Source organism: Spermophilus citellus (assembly GCF_964194105.1).
Source record: "Spermophilus citellus genome assembly, chromosome: 3".
Lineage (NCBI taxonomy): Eukaryota > Metazoa > Chordata > Mammalia > Rodentia > Sciuridae > Spermophilus > Spermophilus citellus.
The window spans coordinates 3,736,654-3,764,413 of NC_138184.1; the positions used below are offsets into that span (position 1 = coordinate 3,736,654).

The 27,760-nt window shown below is 56.1% G+C and overlaps 1 protein-coding gene across 14 annotated transcripts in view; it reads right to left on the reverse strand.

Annotated features, from left to right (window-relative positions):
- The window catches only part of RFX2 (regulatory factor X2), an 82,389-nt gene that overhangs the window by 16,418 nt on the left and 38,211 nt on the right, over positions 1 to 27,760 (reverse strand). For 4 of the 14 annotated variants that reach the window (XM_081288492.1, XM_081288498.1, XM_081288496.1 and 1 more), the window contains exons 2-7: positions 20,516 to 20,616; positions 18,701 to 18,784; positions 17,734 to 17,823; positions 16,291 to 16,370; positions 14,239 to 14,500; positions 5,058 to 5,132 (exon numbers count right to left, since the gene is read on the reverse strand). In XM_081288492.1, the coding sequence (XP_081144618.1) occupies positions 5,058 to 5,132; positions 14,239 to 14,500; positions 16,291 to 16,370; positions 17,734 to 17,823; positions 18,701 to 18,784; positions 20,516 to 20,608 (684 nt within the window). In that variant the 5' untranslated portion in view covers positions 20,609 to 20,616. Of the gene's footprint in view, positions 1 to 5,057; positions 5,133 to 14,238; positions 14,501 to 16,290; positions 16,371 to 17,733; positions 17,824 to 18,700; positions 18,785 to 19,294; positions 19,365 to 20,515; positions 20,617 to 27,760 lie in introns of those variants that run through there. The other 10 variants (XM_081288497.1, XM_081288501.1, XM_081288502.1 and 7 more) reach the window with 6 other exon arrangements.

Consider the following 27,760-nt stretch of genomic DNA (forward strand, 5'->3'; position numbering starts at 1 on the left):
CGTCTGGGTACTGAGGTCAGGGGACGTTCTTCTGTGTCACCCCACGGTGGGGAGCAAAGGTGCACTCTCAGGTCGTTCTCTGGGGTGGCGGGAGCCAGGTCCAGCAGTCCAATGTCCTGAGGCTGAACACGTCAGCCTGTCGGGCAGGAGCCCAATGGGGATCCGGCTTCTCAGCTCCTGGGGAGCAGGTGTCATGGGGGCCGTCTGGAGGGCACTGCACGCTGGCCTAGGAGCACCAGGCTCGTGCCAGCTGGACACAACTGCTTCACACATCAGAGGAGAGGCTTGGCAAGAGGAGCCTCTGCCCCTCACCCCCGACACGTAGATGAAGGGCGGAGACCCTGCTGGGGTCACTGTGGGTGCTGACGTCAAAGGGTGTGTGGTCGTCTCAACAAGCTTCTGGGGGCGCGGCGCAGGCAGAGGCAGCTCCGCTTCGGCAGGGTGGGCCCTTCTCCCAAACGAGTGATGGCCCTTTCTCTTCTGTCTGGTGGCCTCCTGGCGGGCAGGCCAGGCTGCGCTCTGACCACTTACAGAATCCGCCTGGCTACACCTGGGGGACTGTGAGTGGCTCCGGCGCCCAGGCTGCAGGTCAGGAGCTGGGGACCAGCATCCAGCACCCCTGTCGGGCCCAGCAAGAGCCCCATGAACTCATCCTCCTGACTGGGCCTGCCTCGCTCGCCACAGAGGTCCCCCTCCTGGCCTCAGGTGACTTGGCATGCTCATGAGCGGACAGGGCTGGACAGATGGCCTTGCAGGTTCTGGGTACTCTGTGGTCAGTCTGGGCTGTGCTATGTCCACATCAACGAGACGTGGAGAACGCTTTCCAAGGGCACGTACTCATGGAGCCCTGCTGGCCCGTGGTGCTCGCCGCTTGGCCAAAGGTTAAACGCTGCTTTTTATGGAGAACCCCGAGCACTAAGCTCGCCCTGCGGCTTTGGGCTCTGCAGCCACAACCCCTGTGGAAGGGTGTCCCTCCTTCAAAATGGGAAGGCAGGGCTCACATCCACACTGCACTCAGCCCACCCCTTGTGCTCCAGGGCTCTTGTTCCCACTATAGCCACTTGTTCCTCACCAACTGGACACGCTTGGAGAGACGTGCCCTTTGACTTCCTTGTTGTGCAAACACCACTGCGTGCAGGTGCATGTGGGAGAGGGTGCACCTGGTATGTGCCTAGGCTGCACGGCACACACAGCCCTGTAGTCCTATTGCCCCAAGTGTCGCTCTGCCATTCGTGACTACATTTGGGGCGAACGCAGCCGAGGCTGGTCCTGACTGGCCGAGTGAGGTCTCGCTGGGCCACACGCCACAGCTTGGGCAGCCTTTCTGAGCCCCAGTGATTGGACACCCTCCTTCCTTTTCACCCACTCATTGACTCTCCACTGCCCGTGGACTCAGGCCAGGCCCTGTTCTGGGTGCTGCAAGCTGACCACAAACAAATACGCAGCACCCCTGCCTTCCAGAAGCAGCCATTTTAGGGCCGAGACCCACAGTAAGCAAGAAAGATGTACAGAATGAGGAGAGGTGTGACGTGCTGCGAGGGCGGGGAGGGCAGGGAGGGCAGGCAGGTTCCCTGAGAAAGCACCCAGTAAGGAAGGGCGTGAGGGTGAGCGGGCCGCCGTGGGGAGCAGCGATCTAGGAGAAGGGCACAGCCTGTGCCAAGACCCTGAGGCAGGGCGAGCCTGGCACCTGGAGGAGGAGCCAGGAGCCCCAGTGACTCAAGTAGAGGGAGGGAGGGGGAGCGAGGGAGGCCAGGAGGCCAGGAGGCCAGGAGGCCAGGAGGGGACGGCGGATCATGCCGGCACTTGTGGACCGTGGGGAGGGCTTGGGCTTTGACCGCAGCGAAGGTGGGAGCCATGAAGGCTTCTGAGCAGAGCAGTGCTGTATCCACCGCAGGGCCCCGGTGGCTGCCGTGAGAGGGACTGGAGCTGGCGAGGCTGGCTGGGAGTGGCCGGGCAGACGGTGGTGGGGGTGGTGCAGGGGAGGCTCTGACTCTGGACCTTCCCTGAAGGGGGCTGGAGAGCACTGGAGGCAGGCGTGGAGGGGGAGGGCAGCGGGGGCCAGGGGCTGAGCACCTGACGGCACTGTTCCTGCCTGAGGCAGGACGGGGAACCAGGGTGGCGGTGGGGGGTCCGGGCCCAGCTCTGGACGGGCCAGGATCTGGTTCGAGCAGTGGGTAGACGGGTGAGGGTGGAGTCGGGGAGCCGGCGGGCGGCAGAGCGGGCGGCAGGAGCACTAGTCACTGCCAGGAGCCTGTCACGTTGGCGGGAAGCAGGCTTTGGACAAGGGCGCTGCCCGAGCTGGGGCCCGGGGTCAAGCCTGGTCTCCAGCTGGGCGGTGGGGGAGCCAGGCCTGGTGGGAGGTCTTAGGTCTCGAGTGTGCTCTCCTGGGGGTGGTGGGGCCCCTCTCTTATCCACACCTGGCCACGAGGGGAGTGGTCCTCCTGCACCGGGCTCCCACCAGGCCGAGCTTCGAGGCCACAGGCCCGACAGTGCCACCCACGGGTCACGGACTGCGTGCAGACACACCCCATGTTACAGCAGGGCAGTGGCTCCCACAGGCGCCCCATGGCCAGGCAGAGCCTGGCCCGCGGGGTACAGCTGCCACCATGCCAGCCCACACCTGGACACCAGGAGGCAGCTAAAGGACCTTTGATTATTTGTTTCTTGATTTAAAACACAAAAGCCCAATGATCAGAACCACCCTTCTAAAGCCCTCCCCCTTCCCCGGGGTGTGGAAACGCTAAGAGCACATCTTATTGGACAGGGATGGCTTTGCTGTGGGGTCCCAATGTCAGCTGGCCGCGGGGACACAGCCCCTGGAGGGGCCGGGCGCTTCCTGTGCTGTGGCGGCCCACGGCAGCTGCTCAGTGGCGCCTCCTCCTCTGCCTCTTCCCTGCGCAAAGGCTGCTCCCTGTTTCATGCCCTGCCCAGTGGGGTCCACCTGGGCCGCCTCCTTTGGGGGTGCTATGCGGTTTGGTTCTGCCTGGATGTACTCTTCCCGTGGGGGGCAGCTCCCTGGGCCTGCAGGCCTCCTGGGTCCCAACCCCCAGTGGGGGGAGTGGGCAGCTCCCAGGCTCCCAGCTGGGTCTGGGAGACGCTGCTTGTCTGACTCGGGCACCGAGGAAGCATGGCTGTAGGCGCGCCAACCAACCAGCTCCTCTGGCAGCCCCCGGGGGGCCTGGGCACACAGAGGGCACTGGGTGTGGCCTCCGCACTTCCCACTGCTGCCCTCCAGTGCTGGGCTCCTCAGGGTGTTTCCCCTCTGCTTTGCTTGGTGCTGACCTGGCTAGCACCCTGCCCACAGCAGACGGCAGCTGGTGTCACTGTGTGGCAGCAGAACACAGGCAAGGTCTTGCCACTGGTGAGGCTCCCTGACCTGGCCAGGGTCCTCGAGGCAGTGATTGCTGCGAGGCCACCAGAACATGGGCCCGTGTCCCCAGGCCGCGCTGCCCAGGAGCTGGGCTGACACCCCCCGAGCACTTCTAGAAGGCTGCTGCCCACCACAGGAGCCATCCCAGCACAGGCAGCCCGGGGAGGCCGTGGTGAGCGCGTGTGGCCTGGCGGAGGACCTGGCGGAGGACTTGGCGCACGACGGGCGGCTTAGCTGCCCCGGTCCTCTGGCGCTCTGGCTGGCCAGGTCAAGATCCAGGCTGGTTCACTCCTGCCCAAGCCAGCGTCTGCGGACCACCGCGGAAGAAGGGACCCAGGGCAGATCCCCACCGGGGCACCGCCAGGCAGAGTTCTCTGCTGGGAAAGTCAACTCAGAACCATGCTGGAGGGAAGCAGCCCATCTTCCCATGGGAGCCAGAGAGTCACCCAGCAGCCAGGATGCCTGGCTCGCTGGCCACCTGTCAACCTCCCACGACACACGCCCACCCGCCTCCGCAGCGCTCTCTCCTCCAGGCCTGCAGGTCGCTGCTGCCCACCGGCTCCTCGCCTGTGCCCTTCCGCTCAGCATTCCTCCCTCTAGGCCCTGTCCAAGGCAGGACATCGTCCAGGGCCACCTTCCACTCCCCCTGCAGGGGGTGGGTGCTGAGCTGGGGCCTTTTCTGTTTCTATTCGTGCCTGAGCCCCTGGCAGAAGGACACATGGCTCTTGCCTACAGTGACAGGCCTCTGAGATGCTCCGGGGGCTGCCTGGAGCCGCTGGCCACACCTGCACCACCCACAGACCCAGCTTCGGACGTTTCTCTAGATGCAAGGAAGTCCTGAGTCATGGTCAGTGGGTTTGACCAAAGGTCAAACCTTTTTCCCTTTGAAGTTGTGTTCTCAGGAAAAAAATCCTGTCCAGTGGCCGACAGCCAGGGGCATGCTCTGAGCTCAGGGGCAGGGGTCAGCTCTAAAATGCCACACCCCCTTGCCACTCCGGGCAAACCTCTGGGAGCATTTGAAGAAAAGTAAGAGGGGCCCCTGTAGGGACAGGCTTCCCTCCTAACTGTCCTGCCATGGAGCACTAAGCCAGCCCCTCCTTCAGGCCTGGCCAGCCACACGGCTGCCCAGGCAGGGATAGTCAGGGCCTCCTGGACTGGCCTGAAGTCCATTTCCTCCCCAGGGGCAGCGGAAGAGGAAAGCCCATGGAGCTAGAGTCAGCAGGAATAACTTGCTTTACACTTTTCTCCAATCACCATTTCTGCAAAGAGCTGACCCCAGGAACAAGAGCTAAGAGTCTCTGCGGCACTCCTGTCCCTCTTTCTATGGCTTATTTTAGGGTCATTTCCTTTTTGATTTGGCACACTGCGGCTTACCTTCCAGGCACTGCTGGAGTCTCCAAGCTCAGTAGTGGCTGGCCCCAGGGAAGCCCAGGCCGCGTGCCACCACCAGGTCCCTCTATTTCGCAGTGCTGGGATGAACCTGGCCTCCCACGTGCCAGGCAGGCGCTCCCCCGGGGCCGCACCCCAGCGCACGTCCCTGGCTGTGGGAGGTGGCTTGGCTGGAACTGTGTTCTGACCCCCCCTCCTGGCACTCTTCAGATGTCACCTCACTATTTGCTTTTAAAGGGTCTGGAGAGCTGCGAGCAGAGCGGGCGAGCGGGCAGAGCGCAGGCGGACACACACTTACATGGCTGTTGAGTAAGCCGCTTTTGTGTGGTGTGATTCCTTCGCTTTTTTGGAGGTTTTCAATCGCCATTTCAAGCTAAAGAAAATGTGCAGAAACAAAACAAAACAAAACAAAGTGGAAGGAAAAAAAGGAGATGAGATGGTTAGCATCAGCCCCGACCTGCCTTCTGCCAACACCCAAACTCTAGCTCCTCCGACTTCAGAGAGAGGCTCGACCCAGGAGGGGAGGTCCGTCCACAGTGGCGAGCAGAGCCGAGGCCACCTCCTGCAGCACATGCACCAGAGCCTGAGGGACAGGAGTAGCGGAGCCGCGCCCCGCAGCCTGGTGCGGCATCCGGACACAGCCCTGCACGTGCGCATGCAGACCAGATTAATACACAGCCACAGAGGAAGTGTCAGCAAAGCCAGCGTCGCTGTCCCCACACGCCTCCCCCACCACATCTGCTGCTTGGGAGGGTCAGGTAATCGCACGAGGGTGGATGGCCACGCTGACATCTGGGCCAGCCCAACTGGTTGCAAAGCCCAGATCTGGATGCTTTGTGAAAATACCAACGAGGCCAGAGACACAGGCCCTGCCAGGCCCTGGGCCCCTGCAGGCCCAGAAGTTGACCCCTGACCACCTACGGATCCATGCTGTGCAGAGAGGGAGGTGTGGAGGACAGACCTGCGGGAGGGCCTGGCTACTGTGAGGGCTTCCTGGAGAAAGTGGTCTTCCTGGGGCTCTGAGGCCAGGCGGTGGGCACGGGGGACAGGAATGTGCTCAGAAGGACAGGAGGGAACACCAGCCGTGCACAGTTGCCACCACATTTACACGTTTTGAATGTGACCCCGATTCCTATCTGGAAATTGGGTGTTTAGAATCTGCTGTGGCCACCATGACAGGCTGGGGGCTACGAGGAAGGGCAGGAGCCCAAAGCTCCTCTCCACCCCCGGAACAGCTGGGAAGGCAGAGGCCTCAGCGTCCCTGGGAACAGCAAGAGGGTGGACTTCAGGGAGGGGTCCTGGGCTGGGGGAGGCAGCAGGCAACGGCATGTCCCTTGCCCAATCTGGACCACTGTGCTTCTGCTTTCTGTCATCAGTGACATGTGCTACCAGCTGGAGAGGATACCACGGTCACCCTGAAGGTGCCATGGAGCAGCAGGGAAGGCGGAAGGCGGACTTCCCCACCCCTCAGCCCCAGGCACAGCAACCGGGAGGCACACTACCTCGATCGCAGTGGGAAGGCACAGAGCTCCTGGGCCTGGAGCCAGCCTGACCTGCGCTGGGCCCGAGTGGCTCTACCCGCCCTGTCCACCCTTGGGTAGTGGCCCTGTGGGGCAGGGTGGCCTGTGCGTGCCCAGCACCAGGAAAGAGGTCACACATCTTCCTGCAGGAGGCCTTCCACGTTTTACTCTATTGTCTCCTCTGCACTAATAAAGTCGCGTGACACCCTGCCCCACTAAAGGAGCTCTTTAAAAGAGTTAAATCTATCAATATTTCCCATTTTAAGAATTGTGAAGGGAAATTTAAAAAGTATCTATTAATTCATTTAAAAATAATAAGCCCATCACTGGTTAACATAGATAACCCTTTAAAATGAAGAATAGCTGTATTTTCCAAAGCACATGAGAAGAAAGGCTCGTTTCTGTCTCCCCAAGTCTCTCTGCAGCTGAGTAGAAGACGAGCTCCATGCCCGCATCTGCTGTTAATTTTTTCAAAAAAAAATTTAAATATATTTTTAGTTGTTGATGGACCTTTATTTTATTTTTTTTGTTTATATGTGGTGCTGAGACTCGAACCCAGTGCCTCACACATGCTAGGCAAGTGCCCTTCCACTGAGCCACAGCCCCAGTCCACAGTCTGCTGTTTGAGATGCGCAGCCCTAAGAGAAACATGACTTGCTTTATGTTCCAGGCAATCCTGGACATCTTTACTTGATACTACACCAAACTGCGACAACTGGCAGTTTCTTACAGAGCTCTGGTATCCTCTCTGGCTGGTACCAGATATCACTGATGACAGTGTGGAGGGCAGTGACAGTGATTGGGAGACCAGTGTCTGAGATTGGGGTCCCTGATGACTTCATGGCTGTGGCATGCTTGGTGACTGGGAAAGTTTCTGTGCCAAGGTGTGGGATGCCTGGTTGCTATGGCAATGCTCTCCATGGGGACACTCTGTTGCTAGAGTCTTATCAGCTTCGACCTTGCTCTCAGGCACACAGCTCCTGGGAATGAAGGAACTTCCATGCTAAGATAACCACAATGGTTTGTCAGTTCTGCTGCTCTTGAATCTGCCTGAGAATTAGTAACTTTAAACAGTGGACTTTCTTGAGAGCTGCACAATGCTCCTAACATTGCACATTGAAACTGTAGAATGTAACTGTTACTAACTCTGTAACTTTCATGAGTACAAAGAATCATGCTTGCATAGTCTTTAATCTGCTTAATGAGACATATAATAAAGATTGCTGGTGTAATTCTTTAGACCTGCTTCCCCATCAGAGAGCAGTGCTCCACCAGATCCCAGCTTTATCTTCAAGATCTGCGTGTGTGACTCTTTATTTTCTTCTAATCTCCCATCACCCCTCGCCAGAATCTGCTAGTTTGGCTACACTGGTCAGTTGCAGCACTCCAGTATGGAACCTGACACCATATCAAGAAGCTCTTCACATTCAGGCACGTTACAAAATGTAAATGACATCAGTGAGAAAGGCAGAGTAGAGCAAGGACCAGGTCTCCACCAAAGTCCTGAATAAATGGGCAAACCCCACTGTACCCAACTTTATCCACAGTCTGGAAATTTTAAAAAGTTTATAGCAACCAGGTGGATCCTTCACCAAGAAACAGCTGAAACTTGGCCTGTAAGGGAACCTCTGTGACATCACTGGCTGACCAAATGGAAATCCCAGTGGCCTCCACGACAGCATGCACAGATTTCACAAAAGCGGTCCAGGAAGCCTGATAAACAGTCCACAACAACTACACAGCAATGATAAACCCTGGAGAGGACAGCGGATCCAAAATCCAGAGTTGCCCCCTTATTTATTTATTTTATACCTTTATTTTACTTATTTATGTGGTGCCTCATACACACAAGGCAAGTGCTCAACCCCTGAGCCACAACCGAGGCCCGAGTTGCCCCTTTTAACATTAAAGATATCCAGTCCTCCACAGAAATCTACAAGGTGCACAAGCCAACAAGACAGTACGGCCCAGGCACCGACAAAAAGGGAACCAACAGAGCCACCTGGGGAAGCCCAGACGTTGTCTTTATGACGCGAGGAGTTTAAAGCTACTGTATGTGCTCCAAGGACTCACAGAGACCAGGAGAATGCGGTCTTGCCACATAGAGAATAGCCATAAGGAGGCATTACAAAGAGGAACCAAACTGAAATCACAGACTTGAAAATCCATTGGAAGATACGATGGTTGGAAAGCCTCATATTTGATGAAAGACATGAATACACACATCAAAAATCTCAATAAAGCTTGGGATACAGCATCTCAAGACCTGGCAGGGATGGCAGAGAGAATGAGCTTCCAGAGCCCCCCAGACAACTGACCAACATCCCACCAGCTGTCTCACAGTAAGCCTGGGGGCTTCTCTGGGCCCCTTGCCCTTGGGCCTGGAGTGGTAATGAAGGAACGGGCTGCCACTCTGGAAGCATGGAAGTCACTCTTTCTCCGAGCTCATCAGTGTGTGAAAATGAACATTCTACTTCTAATAACCCCACTGAGCAAGCCTCCTAGGGAGGGTCCCTCTGCCACAGTCCAGTGTGTCTCTAGCTGACAAGGGCATCACCAGGCTGGGTTTGCCAGGATTTGTACTGGGTGACGGGGCCCTGCCTCCCGGAAGAGTCATCAGCAGTGGGAGTGGACAATGGTCCCGAAGACCCAGACAGGAGACCAGAGAGACAGGGGCCTGCTGTTAGACTCGCTGCAGCTGACCATCTCTTCAAAACTACAGCTTAGCCACGCTACCATAAAAGGAGCTAATAAAAGTTTAAATATGTTATGAGCAGAGCCCTCAAGATTCTTTATTTAAAAATTCAGAATGTTTTCACAGGAGGAGGGACAATTGGAAGATAAGGGCAGAGGGACAAATCTTAGAATTAGGTTAGAAAAGGGAAAAGCCGGACATCCTGGTCCAGGTGGGAGGGACCCGTGGGGCTCGGGGCTGAGAGGGTGACAGGCATTCTTGCTCTGCCTGTCTGCACCTGCCTGGCCCAGGAGGTGTTGGTGGGGGACCGGTGTGCAGCCTTTCAGGTTCACCTGGGCACTTCCACATTCGCCTCCATGACTGGTCACTTTGGCTACTTGAGTTCAGAGTTCAGTGCTCCACGGCCTCCTTCCAAACCAGCCCAAACCAGCTGTGGTGGCCTGGATCCCACACGGCTGACTTCTCAGTACCCCCTTTCCAGACGCCAGATTCAGCATTCAATCCAGGGTTGAGGTGAGGTGTCAAGAGGCAGGACAAGGTGGGACCCTTGAGGGACCAGGGCTCTCCCCTGGTGACTGGACTAGCCACTTGTGGGTTAGCGGTCACCTTCAGAGTGGGTCTGCCACCAGGGCCTGTTTGGCTGGATCTCATGCTCTCTCTGCCCTCACCAGGTGACATCCTGTATCATGCCGGTTCTCTGCCAGCATGAAGGCCATCCCCAGATGTGGGACCTTGACCTCAGACCAGAACTGTGAGCCCAAACGAACCCCATCTGTGGTCCCGAGTTATAAGCAGCAGAATATGGAGTCAGAGCCAAACAGGAAACTTTGGTGCATGTGTGGTGGGTGTGACGGGTGGTGGCCAGGGCCAGCTGGGTGTTGGAAGCAGGTGGCTGCCCTGATGACACAGGTGAAGGTCACTCCAGGTGACGTCATGGCACATCTCAGGCTGGGTCCTGGAGAGCTGGCATCCAGCAGTTCAGGCCAAAAATACCGGCTCTTTTCTTTTCTTTGGAGGTGCTAGGGATGGAACCCAGGGCCTGGCACGTGCCAGGGAAGTGCCCACCGTGAGCCACACCACAGCCCACTGTGAATACTGGGGTCGAGGACCAGGTTCTGAAGAAGACCCTGAGTGTCCTGCAGGCTGGCCGCCGCAGTCCCAGCTCTTCTGTACGTAACAACTTCCTCACGCAGGTAGGAAGAGGGCAGGGCGGACTCGCAGGGATGCTGCACATGGGAGCCAGAGCCTCAGAGCTTCAGAGAGGTTCTGCTTACAGCTGAGGCAGCGGAAGGACCAGTGTCCCCAGCATGCTCTCTCTGGAGGAGCCTGTCCTGCCATCTGCCATGCAGGGCCACCCAGGAGTCTCGGAAGTCAGGATGAGTCCCTGAGGGAGGCTGCTGGGCCTCTCTCCAGTTTCTGGTTAATCCCAACATCCTGATATACTCTGCCAGGACTGTGATGGCGACTGGGACTCCTGGGCAGGACACGGCCCAGCTGTGCACCTGGCACACCAGGACACCCTGAAGAGAGACTGCAGCCCCTCCTGCTCGTGGCCAGACGGTTCGACTCTAAGCCCCTTTGTCCTCGCCAGCCCCCAGGAGCCCTGTGGGGGGCTCTGGTCTGGCGTGGTCTCGTGTGTGGTCTCTGGGTCCTCCTTAGGCTGCAGTGTCCTGCATCCTTCCCTGGACAGAGCCCCGGACTGAGGACTCCGTGAGAGCACCCCCTCAGGTAGCTACTGGGCTCATGTGGCTAAAAAAGGACATCAGAAAGTTTCCACCCAACACTAACCATCTAGGCCATCAGCGTGCCACCAGGCGGCCAGTCACAGGGGCTGCAGGTGGCCCTGCTTCAGTCTCCAGACTATTTTCAGGATTAATTTAAAGTCTCGTGACACAAACCCCGAGGTGAACGATCGGCAGGCGTCAGGGTCAGAGCGGAGCCTGGGCTTCTGCTGCTTCTCGGGGCTGTCCCTCGCTCCTTGGATCTCGGTGCTGTCCTCATGAGGTGTCTCCATGCCAAAACAAGTCAAGGGACGACGCAGTGTGGGCAGTAGTGGGGCTCTGATTCTCAGCTGGGAGATGGAACCCACGGTGACTGGAGGGACACGTGGGAGAGGGAGGGAGAGACCACGCCTGCTCCTAGGTTTCTAATTGGTTTAAAACTTCAATTATTCCAAAGCAACTGGGACAGCTGTGGACCTGTGAGGCAGGTCCCAACAGCACTCTGGCTTCCACAGGGCTGCTGGAGAGGGCACCCCGAGGCTGCTCATGGGGGTACCGTGGCCCCAGCCCATCCTACTGTACAAGCTGGTGCCTGTTCCAAGGCCAAGCCTGCCCCATGCATGGACGTCAACGCAGGCTGCGAGGAGAGGTTCTAGTCAGTAAATCCCAACAAGTCAATAAATCCCAATAAGTCCCTCCCGGCCTGTCCTTGAGGCGCGCCTGGCCCCCGTGGCCACCCAGGCTCTGGCTGCTGATGGGGCTGGGCACCAGCTGGTACACCTTGGATGAGCAGCAAGCACATCCCAGTGTCACAGCCCCTAGGAAGCAAGTGACTTCTCTCCAGGGCAGGGGGCCAGGGCCGCGCCTGCCCTCAGCACTGGGTTTAGGAGTCACTCAGAGGCAGGAAGAGAGAGGACAGCAGACTCAGAGGCCTCATTGAAGTCAGGGTGACCCACAAACACCCAGACCAAGGGAACAGGGACAAGACCAGATTGTCACTTTCTAGTTGAGGAGATTAGCCTCACACCAAAATAAGAAGGCATTGCCTAGGTGACAGTCCGTCAGGGCGATCCCTCCTTCACGCTGTGCAGGAGGGAGACGGCGACCCTGTCAGCTGAGAACGAGCGTCTCACAGAATTCTACGTCTGTTCAAAGAGACACCCAGAAACTAGCAGTAGAGGCCCCGGGAGGACCTAGGAGTCGGCCAGGCTCAGCAGCAGGCCCGAGGCTCCAAGGCTCCCGAGGTTGCTGGGCAGGACACCCGGGCTTCCAGCCCCGCCCGCGCCAACTGGAGCCCTGGCAGTGCCAGGTTGAGAGGAAGGAAGGGGCACCCGGTGGAAGGGAAGGGAAAAGCGCTTATATTTTCAGACAATAAAAACAGAACGAAACGGTGTGTTCAGCAAGGCTGCAGAATACAACGCCAATGGCCAAACACCAGCTGCATTTTCATATTTAGTAATGAGCAGTTGGAAACTGAAATTCCAAAATTGCTATGACTCACAGTAGGTTCAAAACCATGAAGCTCTAGGAATGAATCTAAGAAGCACATGTAGGATCCATACGTTGAAAATCACAAAATGCTGATGAATGAATTCAAAGAATTTAAATAATGGATCGGAAGACTCAGCATAGTAGAGATGTTAATTTCCCCAAACTGATGGACAGACTGGATGCAACTAATCAAAAAGTCCAGTAGCATTTCTGCATTTGTAGATAAGTTGACATAAGACCCAGAGAGGCTGGGCTGCAGCTCAGTGGCAGAGCTCTTACCTGGCATGTGTGAGGTGCTGGGTTTGATCCCCGGCACCACATAAAAATAAACAAAATAAAGGCATTGTGTCCATCTACCATTATAAAAAAAGATTTTAAAAAACAAAAAGAAAGTCTCATAGAAACTTTCAGTTCACGCACCAGCGGCACGTGCCGAGGGAGCAGCGCCATGCGATCTCACGCCTCCTGCCCAGCTGTGGTGGTCAGGCCGGGGGCTGCTGGCGATGGACAGGCACATGGATCCGAGGATCAGGGCAGACACCCTGAAGCAGGTGGCCCACTGATGTTGGACAAAGGTATAAAAGCAATCCAAAGGAGAAAGGATGGCTTTTTGTTTGTTTTTATTTTTCGGCTTTCGACAGCGAGGCTGGGACAACTGGTTGCTGTGTGCAAGACAGGCAATCAGCCTGTAGCTCATGTCTTGACTTAAAGTGTGACACTACACATCTTCACAGGACATCAGGGGAGAAGGAGGCTGCAGGTGGGCAGAGTCTCAGGACACCAAAAGCACAAACCCAAAGAGAAAGACTGAGAAACTAAATTTGAGTAAAATTGAAAAACTTTTCTTCTGTACAATCAACATTCTTTAGAGATGACAGTGACACACCACAGGCTGGGGAGACTTCTGCAGAGCATCTCTGACAGGGGACGCGGGTCCAGGGCATAAGAGAGGCCTCTGAGTTCAACAGTAAGGGAACAACCAACCCGGCGAAAATGACAAAAACGACTTGAAGTGCTTCATCCCCGAGAGCCCACAGGAGAGGCAGGTCACACATGAGTGGAACTGGCCAGTGTCACCTGCAGGAAGCCTCAAGCTGCAGACACAGCAAGGCCAGGCACGCCTCCTAGGAGGGACGACCTGGGTGCTGGTGAGGCAGAGCCCAGGAACTGGCAAAGCCACGCCTGCGCCTGCCCGTGAGCAGGACTCCCCTGGCAGGTCCCCACCGGAGAGGACACGTGCGCCCACACCTGGCCTGTGTCTGGGTCGGAGCTGCGGGCTTCCCCAGGGCCCCCAGTGGAGCCTGGTGTGGCCCTCGGTGGAAGGCCACACACTCCAGTGACTGCCACGTACAAAACTCCTCGGCCACAGAGAACCAGCTCACCTCCTCGCAGGGCCCCGCGGAACCAAGGCCCCGGCCGAGCAGGAGACGCTGTCTCTGCAGGTCACCCACCGCACAATCCCCTGTGCGCGGCACCCCCCCAAAACCACTCCATCGTGACAGGGAGCGGACTGGCGGTCGCCAGGGTGGTGGGCTTCTTGGGGCAGCTCTCAGTGGGTCCGGACGGAGGATGACTGCACAGACTGACACGTGTCAAACCCCGTGGGACCGTGCACCAAGGCCAGTTCTACGCTGTGAGTTTAGAACCAGACATGAGTTTTGAAAATTGAGTTTTGAAAGCAGCCCTGCAGGGTGACGGGGCGCTGAGAGCCTGCAGCTGTTCTCAGGGGCCTCCTCTGGGTCAGGGCACTTTTGCTAAGGACGGAGGCTGACCAGGACAACGACATGAAGGTGACAGCAAGAAAACCACAGTGGCACACCCACCCGAAGGGAGAGGCTTCCTCATGTTCCAGTTTCACAAGAGCCAGTGACCTGCGACATGCCCCGTTTTTTACCAACAAGGAGCTGTGACTCAGCAGCCCGCGCTACTGCCTGGGGTCCCCGGGCCGGTCTGCGTGGTGGCGTCTCCCAGGCCCGTGGGCCGCCTCCTACTCACCATCCCCGCTGCTGCCGTCTAGCGCGGTCTACCCTGCGGGCCGGGCCTCGTACATACCGTGGCTGGTGAGGACCGGGCAGTGTGGGCCAGGGAGTGTCTCGTGCTGTCCATTCCCCCGTGGATGAGGTAGGCTCCTGCGCTGGACACCAGGGGGCTCCCCCCAACATCCATGGTGATGCCCACCATGCTGTGGGAGGGGACTGCTGGTGGGGACGAGGCGGCCACCGTCACCTGGGCGCCCCCCTGGGCCTCGAAGTAGGAAGCCGCGCTGCTGGGGGCGAACATCTGAGGCTCCGGGTTGTAGGCGTAGGCCGTCCGTCTGCAGAGAGAGAGGAGTCACCCTGGGCCCTGGGCCACCACACCCCGATCTGAGTGGGTGTCAGAGGAACCCAGCGGTGCTTCATGGGAGAGCTGCAGCCCACGCAGCCGAGTGGACAGAGCCATCCAGACGTGGCCTGTGAAGTTCAAAAGCGACTCAAAGCTCGAGGCCACCGACTCTGAAACATTCCGGACCATGGCCGTCCCATGGAAACTGCTCAAGGCAGAGCTGTAGGTGGGGGATGGGCACGCGTGGAAGGGCCCTGGGGGGACGCAGCGGTCATGTCTGTGATTGGGGTTCCACGAACCGACACCACGGGGTGAGAATGCACAGAGCCACGCGCACACTCACATGTGGGTTTGCACACACGTGCTGCATACACGGACTGCAGATGAAGGTGTGTAAAGACCGGAGAGGGTGAGCAGGCTGACGCGGCTGCCCAGTGTCAAGTCCCCAGCCTGGGTGTCCTGCAGTCACTCAAGATGCAACCCCCCCCCCCCACCGTGGCAAGCTGGGGCTCTGTGACTAATTTTGTAACTTCCTATGAGTCCATGATTATCTCTTTTTTTTTTAAAGAGAGAGTGAGAGAGGAGAGAGAGAGAGAGAGAGAGAGAGAGAGAGAGAGAGAGAGAATTTTTAATATTTATTTTCTAGTTCTCGGCGGACACAACATCTTTGTTGGTATGTGGTGCTGAGGATCGAACCCGGGCCGCACGCATGCCAGGTGAGCGCGCTACCACTTGAGCCACATCCCCAGCCCCATGTCCATGATTATCTCAAACACAAACCATTAAAAAATGAAATTGTATCATAAAAAGAATTTCCAGGGAGCCGAGCGCACGCCCGACAGGCCTTCGCCATCTGGATCAGGGTTGACCTGGTGTGTCCAGACTCAGATGTCTTAAGTTACTCTTGGGGGGTGCTGGTCACTAAGAAGGTGGCCCGTGGTCGTGTTTGCTTATTGGTGGGTAAAGGTCAGTGGCAAGGGCCCTCTGGCCTCCTGGAGGCGTACTATCCCAAGGTGACATCCTGCATAACTCCAGTACAATGCTGAAACCAGGGACATGAACCGGGCACAGCCCACGGAACTTGTTTCAACTCTGCCAACTTTACACAGTCACCTCGTCTCTGTGTGATTTGGGCCTTTGCTGTGGTGCTTTGGAAACCACGTCTCCATCAATCACAGCCCTGAAGCCACAGCTGAGCCCTCAGCACCGTCCCCGCAGGATGAAGGGACATCCAGACACACAAGCAAGCCGAAGGCCTTCTCTCTCCAGCCCATGAGCTCATAGGGGATGTGTGATTTTTCTGTCCCCAGCATCACACAGAGCAGAAAACTCTAGAAGTCCCAATCTTACACTTAGAAGTTAGAGTTGTTTTGGGTTTTGTTTTTGGAGACAGATGTTTCTAGAAGTTAAAAGCACAAAGGTCTGTGGCTGGCTCAGTGTGGTGGCCACGCCTACAATCCCAGCGGCTCGGGAGGCTGGAGCAGGAGAATCATGAGTTCAAAGCCAGCCTCAGTAACAGTGAGGTACTAAGCAACTCAGGGAGACCCTGTCTCTAAAGAAAATACAAAATAGGGCTGGGGAGGGCTCAGTGGTCGAGTGCCCCTGAGTTCAATCCCCGGTACCTCCCCCCTAATAAAAGGTCTGTGGTTGCTGAAACCTCCACAGGACTAGGATACTGCGACGTCTGGACGCTGGGCTTGGTGTGGACAAGAGTCTGTTCACACACATGCAGGCGGGAGGGGGCGGGCAGCAGGCCGCCGGGGTCCAGGAGAAGGTACGCACATGGCTCCGTTGGCATAGACGGCGTCTCCCCCTTCCACGTACTGCACCTGCGCGGGGTACACGTGCTGCACGGGCTGGACCTGAAACAACATGTGCTTGGGTTACGGGGGGCTTCCTTGCCGTCTATTCCAGGGCACAGCCTTCCGGAGAACGCGAGCACACCTCTGCAGCCCTCGCCGGCCGTGACACTGTGCTCGGAGAGACAGACAGACGGACATCCAGGACCCTGGGGCCCATAGCCGACAGCTGCTATGGCTCCACAGAGCTGTGCCTGGTTTCTGGGAGCAGCTACGGGGGCGCTGACACCCCAGCTGGTATTTACTTAGGGAACAAGCTCCAGGGCCAACACATGCTGCACAGTATCCCTGGGGAGGGGGCAGAAGCCTGGGGACCAGGTGAAATGCACAAGTGTCATCAGGAAGCCCTCCTTGCCCACAGACAGCTGGGGCGGGGGAAGCTTCTAGAGTCACACACTGGTCTTTGTGTCTCCTCCCTCAAAGCCCGAGGGAGGGCCTGACAGAGGGAAACCGAGGGCAGAGACTTTGCTGAGTCCCTGGGTCCCACCGAGCCTGCCCGGAGCCTCTGCCCTGGGACCTGCAGCCCTCTCCGGCTCCGGAGACACAGGACTGACAGGCACCTTCCACGGCTGCCGGTCGGTGCAGGAACTCCGGTCTGGGGGCAGGTCTGGCCTATTGGTGTTTTTGTAAATGAAGATTTTTAGGGGTTGGGGCAGGTACTGGGGATCAAAACCAGAGGGGCTTACCCACTGAGCACCTCCTCATCCCTTTCTATTTTTTGTTTTGAGACTGGGTCTTGCTAAGTTGTTTAGGGCCTTGCTAAATTGCTGAGGCTGATCTTGAGCTTGCCATCCTCCCTCCTCAGCCTCCCGAGTGATGGTTACAGGTGTGCCACTTGTCCCACTGTCAACGAAGGTTCATTCCCGCTCAGCCGTGCCCGTTGCTTACACATGGTTTATGGCGGTTTCTGCCATGGTTACAATGACAGGGTTGAGTGGTCAGGCCGGAAACCTCAGGCCCACGGGACCCAAAGAGGGGGTCTGTGGCTTTCCTGTCATCCGCTGACCGCCCCGAGCTCAGCCAGGGTGGGCGAGCTCCCTTCTGAGGTGTGCAGCGGGGCAGAGCGTCGCCTCCTCCCCTGCCTGGGCTGCAGCACGTGCTGGGGGTGGGCTCCCCAGACGGGTGTGTCCCTGGGCTCCACTCACAGGCGCCGGGTGTCCCCAGCTCCCAAACACGTGCTGAATTTACCAATGAACCCAAACCCACCACCTTTCTCGGCTTGATGCAGCGCCATCTGCAGCAAAAGCATTTTATAATTTTCTTACAGAGCTTCCGGAAGAGGACAGATAGAAAGGAGCAGCCGCCCAGAACAGCCTGCCCTCAGAGCGCTCGGCCTCTAGGTCAGGGAGGGCCGGGGCGTCCTTACCTGCTGTGGCACTTGCTGCACTCTGGGGAGGGAGATGGGCTGCATCGGGGTCCCTTTGGGAGCAGAGCCCGCCGCCTGGACCAGCACCCTCTGGAAGAAGGGAGAGAGCACAGTGAGTCGCCAGCTCCACCCGACGCCACGAGAGGACACCACGAGAGCCCCACCCCGCTTCACCCCCCCCCCCCCCAAGGAAGGCCTGACTGGGAGGACGGCAGGACCCACGGCCGGAACGTGGGCAGCCGCAACGTCGACGAGGTACACGAGCGTGAACACGCGGCCACGCACAGGCACAGAAGCGCAGGCACCTCCACCCGCAGCAAGGTGCCAAGGCCCTCCTTACGCCGAGGGGACCGAGGGGACCGCTGGGGGAGGAAGGAGCCCTGACAGCGTCCACTCCCCAGCCCTGGGCGAGGGCTTCGCTGCCCCTGGGGCTGTGCAGGCCACACGGGGCCCGTCCCCGCTGCACGCGTGAGTGGTCTGTCACACCCGCGCCTCTGCACGCTGAATTCTAGAGCCAGGACTTGTGTGTGGGTTTCCCGCCACGTGGGTCCCCCGCTGCCCGTCTCCACTACGCAGCCTCCCCGTGAGAAACGAAGGGCCGAGAGGACAGAACCTGGTGTCCGCTACAACCGGGGTTCTGGTGTCTTCCCACGTGGGCACTGAATGTCCCTGGGAGGTGGTGATGAGCAAGGGTGCACTGTCCTCTAGTGTTCAAGGACGTCACTACAGGATGAGCCAGGCCCTCCTGAGGACAGCAGTGCACTGGCCCTGTGGACTGCAGCTCTCAGGACCTGGCTGGCCTCTGTGGTCACAACTAGAGACCAAACAATACCCAGGGCTCAGCTGCCCACAGGTGAGGGGTCAACTGAAGGTGGCCCCCAACGCTGCACGGTCTCTGATGGAGGTGACACAGCTGCTGTGCGGTTGGACCTGAGGACCTCATGCTCAGTGAGCATGGGACACTAACAGGCACAAAGCTTGTGACTCCATTGACAGAAAATGTCCAGAACAGGAGTCCAGAGACAGGATGCGGACTCGGGGGTGCCAGGGGCTGAGGAAAGAGGAAAGGAAGTTACTATTCATGGGGGCTCGTGGAATGTTCTAGAACTAGACAGAGGTGAAGGTTGTACAATGCTGTGAAGACACTAAAAACTACGGAATCTTTCACTTTAAAATGGTTGATTTTGTATTTTGTAAATTTCACCTTAGATGAGAAATTGATGTTAAGTGTTAAGCTAAGCGTGGTAGCGCACAGCGTGATCCCAGTGTCTCGGGAGGCTGAGACAGGAGACTTGAGCCCAGGAATTTGGGGCCAGCCTGGGCAACACAGTGAGACCCCATCTCAAACAAAAGAGAAAGAGCATCACGGTTTTCGTTTGCCACCAACGCTGAGCTGTCAGACGTGGCAGTGGCGAGCTGGGCTGCGGTGTGGCCATTTACACAGAAATTAAACAAGATTGAAATAAGGGGTGAAGCCCAGGCCTCGGCTGCCCGGGTATCTGCCAGGCCTGGGGTGGACAGTGATGGTCAGGAAGCCCGAGGAGTGCACTGTCGCACTCACCTGAGGCATGGTGACCTGAGGGCAGGCTGTGCGCTGCGAGGACAGGAGGGCCCTCAGCAGACACAAGTAGCCTATGTCCCCCAGGGCAGGGCCGCTGGGCGGGAGGCAGGAGGGCAGGGGAGGGTGCTGTCAGATGCATGTGGGGCAAGAAGAGGAGCCCCAGGCAGCCCCTTGGCCCGCGAGGATGCGATGTTCAGGGCGGAGTCCACCCAGGAGAGGGGTGCCTGGGAGAGGGGCTTGGCCAAGGGCCGAGGCAGCAAGGGGCAGGGGGCTGCTGACCCTTCTGGGGGCTGGCTCAAGGGTGCAGGAAAACGAGTCAATTAGGTTCAACTTGCAGGATGGCGGCATCTGCTCAGGCCCCTCTGTACCCCAGAGGGGCTCCGAAGGCCTTCCCTGCTTGGCTGAGCGCATCTGACGGTCCATTCTAACTGGACGAGCTGTTCCCGCATGCGCCTGGCCCTTTCTGCTGCTTCTCTCCCCTTAATCACTCTTCTTGCCGTGCTCCTGCGAAATCGTCCATTGTGGGTGGTCCTGAGGCCACCAAGGGCCTCTGTGCGCGTCCACAAGCTTCCAGTCTGTTCCCTGTGGTCTAGGCCCCTTGGCCCACGGGGGCTTCCTGACGTATTTCAAGCTGCGGGAGACACCCTGAGGCCGCGCCCGACCCTGAGAGCCTCCCTCTGCCAATTTTAAACCACATATTCACCTCCTAGTGCTCGAACCAAATCCTAAGAATCCTAACTCACTTTTTGCCTTAGGCACAAAGTCTTTCTGTGTAAGAGTCATTTCCAAGGTACGAGAAAGCGTCCATTGAAAGGTACGAGTCAGACTGGGGGCAAGGGCAAAGGCCAGGTCATGTCACATGGGGCGCCTGTTCTGCAGTAGTGGTCTTGGGGCTTGGAAGTCTATTTACAAAAATACAGTTCTCTCTCTCTGTTGGGCACAGTGGTGCACCTCTGCAATCTCAGCTACGCGGAAGACGGAGGCAGGAGGATAGCAAGTTGGAGGCCAGCCTCGGCGACTGCATGAGACTCTGTCTCAAAATAAAAAGGGCTAGGTGTGTAGCTCAGTGGCAGAGCACCCCAAGTTCAGTCCCTAGCACCACACACACACTTTTCTTTTTTCTTTTTGTTAATTCAAGTGTTTTTCAAAACCACGGGGCATGCGTCCACGCAGGGGCCCCTGGATTGTACCAGAATGGCCCCAATGGCAGGGCACTGTTACCTGAGGGGATGCTGGCACAGGCTGGGCTGCCGCTGCCGCTGGACGCAGAGCCACGGATGCAGGTGAATCGGATCCACCCTCGGAATTCTGCATGCTCAGTTCTGGAAGGCGGAGAGACAGTGAGTGGGCAGGACGCCCGCACAGCGCGAGGGCAGCGCCCACATTCCAGAGCAGCAAGCAGAAGTCACAACCGGCAAAGCTGGAGCAGGCAGCCTGGTGGCACCCGCTGGCAAGCGGGAGGGGATGGGGTGTGAGTTATGCCAATCAGGAGAGAGGGGGAGAGGGCACCCTCCAGATACTAACCGCAGCGGGCTCCCAGTCCCCTCCCGCAGGACCACGCTTCTCTCCACCTCTGGCCACGCTGAACTGCCCCCAGGCCAGGGCGGCTGCTCCTTAATGCCCAGCAGAGCAAACGCTCTCGATGGGCTCTTGCTGTGTGCAGCTGCCACGCGCCAAGCCCCTGCCAGCAGCTCTCCCACTGGACTCCACTGGCATCTGGGGCTGCACCCTTACACAGGGCCTCGTGCGGTGGCCTCCACCCACCTGCCAGGGGTGCCCCAGCAGCCATGGCAACCCCAGTCTCCAGACCTTGCCCAGGGCTGTCAGCGAGGCAGAATCATCCCTTTGAGCACCACTGGCCCAGGGCTGAGCAGCGGATCCACGAGGGACCAGAGAAATGGCACACTCCGTCCTGGGTGGGTGTGAATCCTCAGGAACTCCAGCCGAAAATACAGACTGAGTTCTGCTCTCAGCCCAGAGGCGAGCACACAGGTCTGTTTCTGAGCTGGCAGATGCATACATCTTTCAAATGGGAAGTTTAAAGATTCTATACAAGGCTGGATATACAGTGGCCACGCCTGTCATATCAGCCATTTGGGAGGCTGAGGCAGGAGGATGACAAGTTCAAGGACAGCCTGTGAAGTCTAGCAACAGTTGTCTCTAAATTAAAAAAAAAAAAAAGGCTGGGGAGCAGCTCAGGGGTAAAGCACCCCTAGGTTCTATTCCCAGTACCCGCGCCTCACCCCCACTACACACAAAGAAACTAAATTAAAAGAAGTATTAAAATCAGAACAAAGGAGAAGATCAGACAGATTCATCCCATGACAGCCTAGGCCAAACTGTCTTCTCTTTCTTTTTGGCAGTGCTGGGTGGAACCAGGGCTGCACAAATGCTGGGCAAGCGCTCTCCCAGTCCGTCTCCCTTTAACCAGACAATCGGCTGCTTTACACCTGTGAGAAGCACCTAGTTCCTCAGACTTAAAGGAGAGGTGGCTTTGTGACCAGGCACACACTTGTCCTGGTCCTAAAGTGGACGCAACTGGACCAGAAAGTTTCCTAGACCCCAAAGGGTCCCACCTCTAAGAATAAGTGAAGATTTAAAAACTTTTTTAAATCTTTACTTTTTTTTTAAAATGTGAAGCAAAACTCTTAACCGATTAAAGAGCTTTGCTAAGGAGAGCAGGGGCTGCTGCTTAGTCCTGTGGGGGCTGTTCCCTGACCTCCCGCACCTGCCCTAACGCCTTGGATGCAGTGGGGAGCCGCGGGGACCCCAGGCGGGGCGTGGGGCATCTTTCTGTTCAGGGGGCTTGACTCCGTCCTGGCCACTAGATGGCCCCAGAGCCACGCGCTGTCGGGTGGGGCGGGCAGAGGCTGGCCGGCAGGACCCCTGCTGGCGCCTGGCCTCCCGCGGTCTCCTCTCCCCTCCGCAGACCTGACCTGGGGTTGCTGGGAAGCTGTTGCTAAACGTTCACACTGGCTTCTGCCCTCTGCCAGCTCTCTCCCATCTGAAGCAGCGAGGTGACGCCAGCGGTGGCGGGAGGAAAGGACAGGACCAGAACCTGCCATGCAGGGAACCTCGAGGACCCAGAGGGAGCGCCGGCTCCGGCCCAGGCCCTGCCCTGCAGGAGAAAACGATCGATCGCTCTGCGGTCCAGATCTCAGCTGAACCGGGCAGAGGAGGTGAGCCAGGCCCTCTGGACCGCCAGTCACAACGTCACAGGAGCCTCGACGCTCCATCGTCCCGTCCCCTCAGCTAACCCAGGTGCCCACTCACTGTCCACGGTCAGGGGTGAGACAGTGGCTTTCACCAGGGGCACACCCCAGTGCACACATGTGGGGGTGGCAGAAGGTGGCAGCCTGGTGACCACAGGAGGCAGGACAGTGAGCTGGGGTTGGGGAATCCTGAGAGGGAGCCACAGTCTGCCACCAAGTCCACCCAAATCACTGACCCACTAAGGAATCAGAGACCTGGGGGTCGCCCACAGCTCAGGGGTGAAAACCAAGTGGAGACTTCGGCTGCTGCCCCCGTGAGAGCACTGAGCACCTGGAAGGCAGTGAGTGGCCCTTGGGAACTTGGCAGAATCCGGAGTTCCCAGCAGAGCAGCCAGGATGCCTGGGACCCTGGAAAATCAAGAACACACCTGTGACCCCAGTGACACGGGAGGCTGAGGCAGGAGGATCACAAGTTTGAGGCCCGCCTGGGCAACTTAGTGAGGCCCATCTAATTTAATCTAAAAATAAAATGGCTGGAGTGTAGCTCAGAGGCAGAGCACTCCTAGGTTCGACCCACAGCACCAAAAATAAATAAATAAATAAATAAATAACAATAATCATGGCCTATGAGAAGAAATAGGAAAATGTAACCTATTCTCAAGGGAAACAGTAAAAGGGGTCAATTAAAATTGAACCCAAGATATTCAAGACGATATGGGGAGCAGACAAGGAGTGAGATGGGTGCTAAAGTAAGTCCAAGAACTTGAGGGAGCAGCACCCCTAGTGAATGAGCTTCCACAAGCAGAAACCACTGGACAGAGGACAGCGACCCTGGGTGGCAGGTCTCGGCGCATTTCACAAGAGTGGAACCCCACAGAGGACAGTGTGCTCGACTGCAGTGGAGAAAGACATCAGCAAGGTGGCAGGAAAATGACAAGCATTTGAGACAGTTAAATGTTCTATTAGCCCAGGTGACCTATTAGCCATAGGTGACTAATAAGCCACAAGGGAAATTAGAAAATTTGAACTGAATGATAACAAAACACCATTTATCAAAATTTGTGCTTGGGCATGCAGGTGCACACCTGCAATCCCAGAGACTCAGGAGCCTGAGGCAGGAGGATCACAAGTTCAAGACCAGCCTGGACACTTAGTGAGACCCTGTCTCAAAATACAAAATAAAAAAGGGCTGGGGATGTAGCTCAGGGGTAAAGTGCCCCCCGGCTCAACCCCCAAACCCCCAGGACAAGAAGAGAATTTGTGGGATGCATCTAAAGCAGCACTTGGAAGGAAATGTTCAGCTCCAAACTCTTATATTATAAAAAGGGCATCGGAACCATTCAAGAAACCGTAAAAAGACAATCAAATTAAACTTGAATCACATAGAAAAAAAGAGAAAAAATAGTACAGAACAGAATTAATGACTTAAAACTTTGTAAATGATGGAGGAAATGAATAAACAAAATTTTTTCAAGAGAGAAGTGACCCTCGAGCCACGGAGAGAGAGACATGGAGGAAAGCAAACACATATTCCTAAGAAAGAAGCCAACCTGCAAAGGCCCCACTGTGTGACTCCACCGCATCTAGAAGAGGCGGAAGCAGGGCCAGGGAGTGGGAGCAGTGGTCAGGGCCGAGGGAGGGAGGGCAGGTGGGCACAGAGGGCCCCGGGCAGCCACCACAGGGGAGCCTCACCTGGGCCAGGGCTACGGCGCCTATCCTAACCCACCACTGAGAGTGGGAGAGAAACCTCTGCATCCTACTGTCAAATCTGCTGGGAACCTAAATCTGCTCTACAAATGTGAGTCTTGTGGGTGGAGGGGTGTTGGTAAACCCAAAAAGACTGATGAGAGGGAAGAAGAAAATAGACCACACACACATGTCCAGTCTCAGCACTAGAATGAGACACACTGCTCCTAAGCCTAGAGAAGTCCAAGGGGGAACAAGGAACTTTTTGAAGAGCGAAGCCAACAGGTTCAACAATTCAGACCAAACAAATGGTTTTTTAAAAGAAAGACACGACATCCCCAAACTGACACAAGATGAAACAGAAAGCGTGAACGTCACACCCTGATGAAGAGGTCGAGTCGGTCCTGGAAACCTGCCTGAAGGCCGCTCAGGCGCTGGTGGACCCACCGATGAGTGCTGCTGAATACTGAAAGGGGGTTCACACCGACTCCACCAGAACACAGCAGAGGAGTGCTGCTCAACTCAGCGAGGTCAGCACACCCTCATGTCCCACTCACACGGGGAAGCTTTTAGACAATCTCTCTCAAGAATATACCTGCAAAGGCATCAACAAGAGATTAATAAATCAGAACCCACAGAATACAGCCCATAGAACCCATATTTAGTTTGTAAATTGAATTTTTCATTCTAACAGAGCCTTGGCTCTTTTCTTCATCAGCTGATTTTTGAAAAAGATCAAACAGAGAGAGAAAAGTCTAGTGCCAGGGCAACAGGGTCTCCCTTTCTGGGGTGAGGAATTGACCTCAACCCCTACCTCCCACTAGACATAAAAATGTTCAATCAGCGACTTCCACATAAACTGCTAAGAGGAAACAATAGGGTCGCGGGCAGAGTTTTCTTAGCTAGGGTACAGAAAGCAATAAGCAGATAAAAAAACTAAAAAGGTTTTATCAAAATTTAAAAACTTTTCTCATTAAAATACTCCATTAAGATCATGAATAGGTAAGCCACAGTCTGGGAGAAAATATCTGCAAAATGTTCAACAATAAAGACAAATAACTGACGAGGGAGAATGGGCAAGAGACTTGGTGGGCACTTCACAAAGATGCACAGGCGCCCCAAGACCATTGGACCTCGTTGGTCACTAGGGAAAGGCAAATTAAAACCACAAAGATGTGCCACCAAAGGCTCACCAGATGGCTACAGCAAACAAAACCGGCAATGTCCCCTTGTCGGGAGTGCCTGCCACAACTGAAGCACTCGCAAGTCGCTTGTGGGGTGTGCACGACACCACCCGGCTGGGCAAGGTCTGCACGTTTCCTAACAGGTCAGGCCTACGCTTCACCCCCGAATTCCTTGCCCTGGTATGTATCCAAGAAACAGGAAAATGTCACGTCCTCAAACACACACCAAGGCTGCACACACACATGCATAAGAGCTCCATTCAAAACAGCCAGAATGCAGGAAAAACCCGGAAGTTCCTCATCAGGAGAGTGGAAGAGAATAGTAGGGTGTGATAATTCAGAGACATATATTAGTCCCCAAATCAACTACTAAAGAAAAAGAATTGCTAGAACAATAACAGGAAAAGATGGGCACAGTACTCATTAATACAAAGGAATGAACTACCCCGTCCACAGCACGGGGTCCAAAAGAGGGTACAAAGCGGAGCAGGCAAAATGAATCTAAGGGAAGAAGTACATGGCGGTGGGCTTTCTAGGGAGATGGATGAATCCTCTGTATTTATGGTGCAGGTTACGCAGAATCCATTGCCAAGACCAGCCAGCCAAGATCTGTCACTCACTCTACGCAAATTCTAAGAAAATATGATGGCCGAGGAGGATGGGGAGGTGAGGGTACACGGGTGGTACAAGAATGCCCAGTATGGCCAGCCATAGAGGGTGATGGCTATGTGGGGCTCATTGTAGAGTGTGTTTGCTCTATAGATGTGTAAAATTACCATATAGATGTGTAAAAAGTTAAACACACAGCTGCCAGCTCAAAAGGATGAGCAAAAAACATTTCAGTACTGCTTTTCCCAGCACAAGTGGTTTCCCGCTCTGCATTCCCCCACATGTGTCATTCCTTTGCCTAGTGTATCCATGCTGTATACACTACCTGCCCGTTAGTCGTTTTGTTGCTGTCTTGGTTATGAGACCAACTGTTGAGTGTCACCGTGCTTGTGTTCAAAAGACTCTTTAATTTCTTTAATAATAGCCTCGAAGGACTAGAGAGTGATGCTGATAATTCACATATGAGAAAGAGAAGCCACAAAGCCCTTCCTTTAGGTAAAAAGGTGAAAGTTCTTGACTTAACAAAGAAGAGAAAATGGGGTTGCTAAGATCTATAGTAAGTTGTCCTGCTTAGATCTACAGTTAACAAATTAATTAAACTTTAGGGTATTGCATGTACAGGAAAAAACCAGCATATATATATATATATATATATATATATATATATATATATATATACATATATATATATATATATATATGTATATATTTGGCACCATTGTGGTTTCAGGCCTCCCTGAGGGGTGAGTGGGAGGGCTGCAGCAGGTTGGATGGAGCAGAAACTGGTGCGTTGGCTCTGACCTGAACTTGCACAGGGCATGGGTGTGGACATCGGCTCTGGCCTCTGGTGCTTGCTCCGTCACACTCCTTCCTTTGTCCTCTCTCCTGCTTTTCTTCCCACAGCAGGGCCTGGACAATCTGCCTGTTGTCTGCGCCTGCATCTCCTCAGTCTGGGTCCCAGGCGCCCCAGAACAGCCAATAAAAAGGAGAGGGGCTGCGGGCACAACCTGCCACCTTGCCTTTTGGGTCTGGCTAACAGGCTGGTTGGCCCAAAGCCCCCTCGTGGCTCGGGAACATGCCCAGAGTGCTGTTTATAAGCTGAGCACGTTCAATATGCCATCTGGTCAGAGATAAGGGCAGGCGAGAAATTAAGTGGGAAAGCGCAGAGTCAGCCGTGTGATTTCCCCTCCTGGGCGGGGGCACCAGCCTTTGGAATCTGTGAAATACTCATTTGACCTTGAATAAACATCCAAGTGCACAAAATGCGGGTGTTGGACCTTTTGGAGACACGGGTGAGTAAGACGCACCAGGGGGGACATCTGCTGTGGCTTCCTGAGGGCATGTGAGGGGCAAAGGAGAGACGCACTTGAAGCAGCCCTAGATGGTGGCTGCGATGAATGAATCTGCCCGGGCACAAAGGGAAGAGCTTTCTGTTTACAGGAAAATACTCCCGTCACTTAGTAACCAGCGATGTCAGGAAAGGAAATGCAGAAACGCTGCCAGCGATTTCTGGGCCCTGTTCCTGCCTGGCCGCTGACTCACTGCGACCTTAAGCAATCTCTTTTCTATTCCTGCTCCTCCCTACACCAAACGGAGCCATCACCTGCCCCACGCAGCCAGCCGGGATGGTGTTTTGACAACCCTGGGTCATCGTTGGGGTGATCAGGGAAGAGCAAGTGGAGCGCCCGCTCCTTTATCCTGCTGGGCCAGCTCCCTTGCTGTGGGGACTTGGCCATCAGCTCATCCTGGTACCTACTTGGGAGCACCGGATGGCA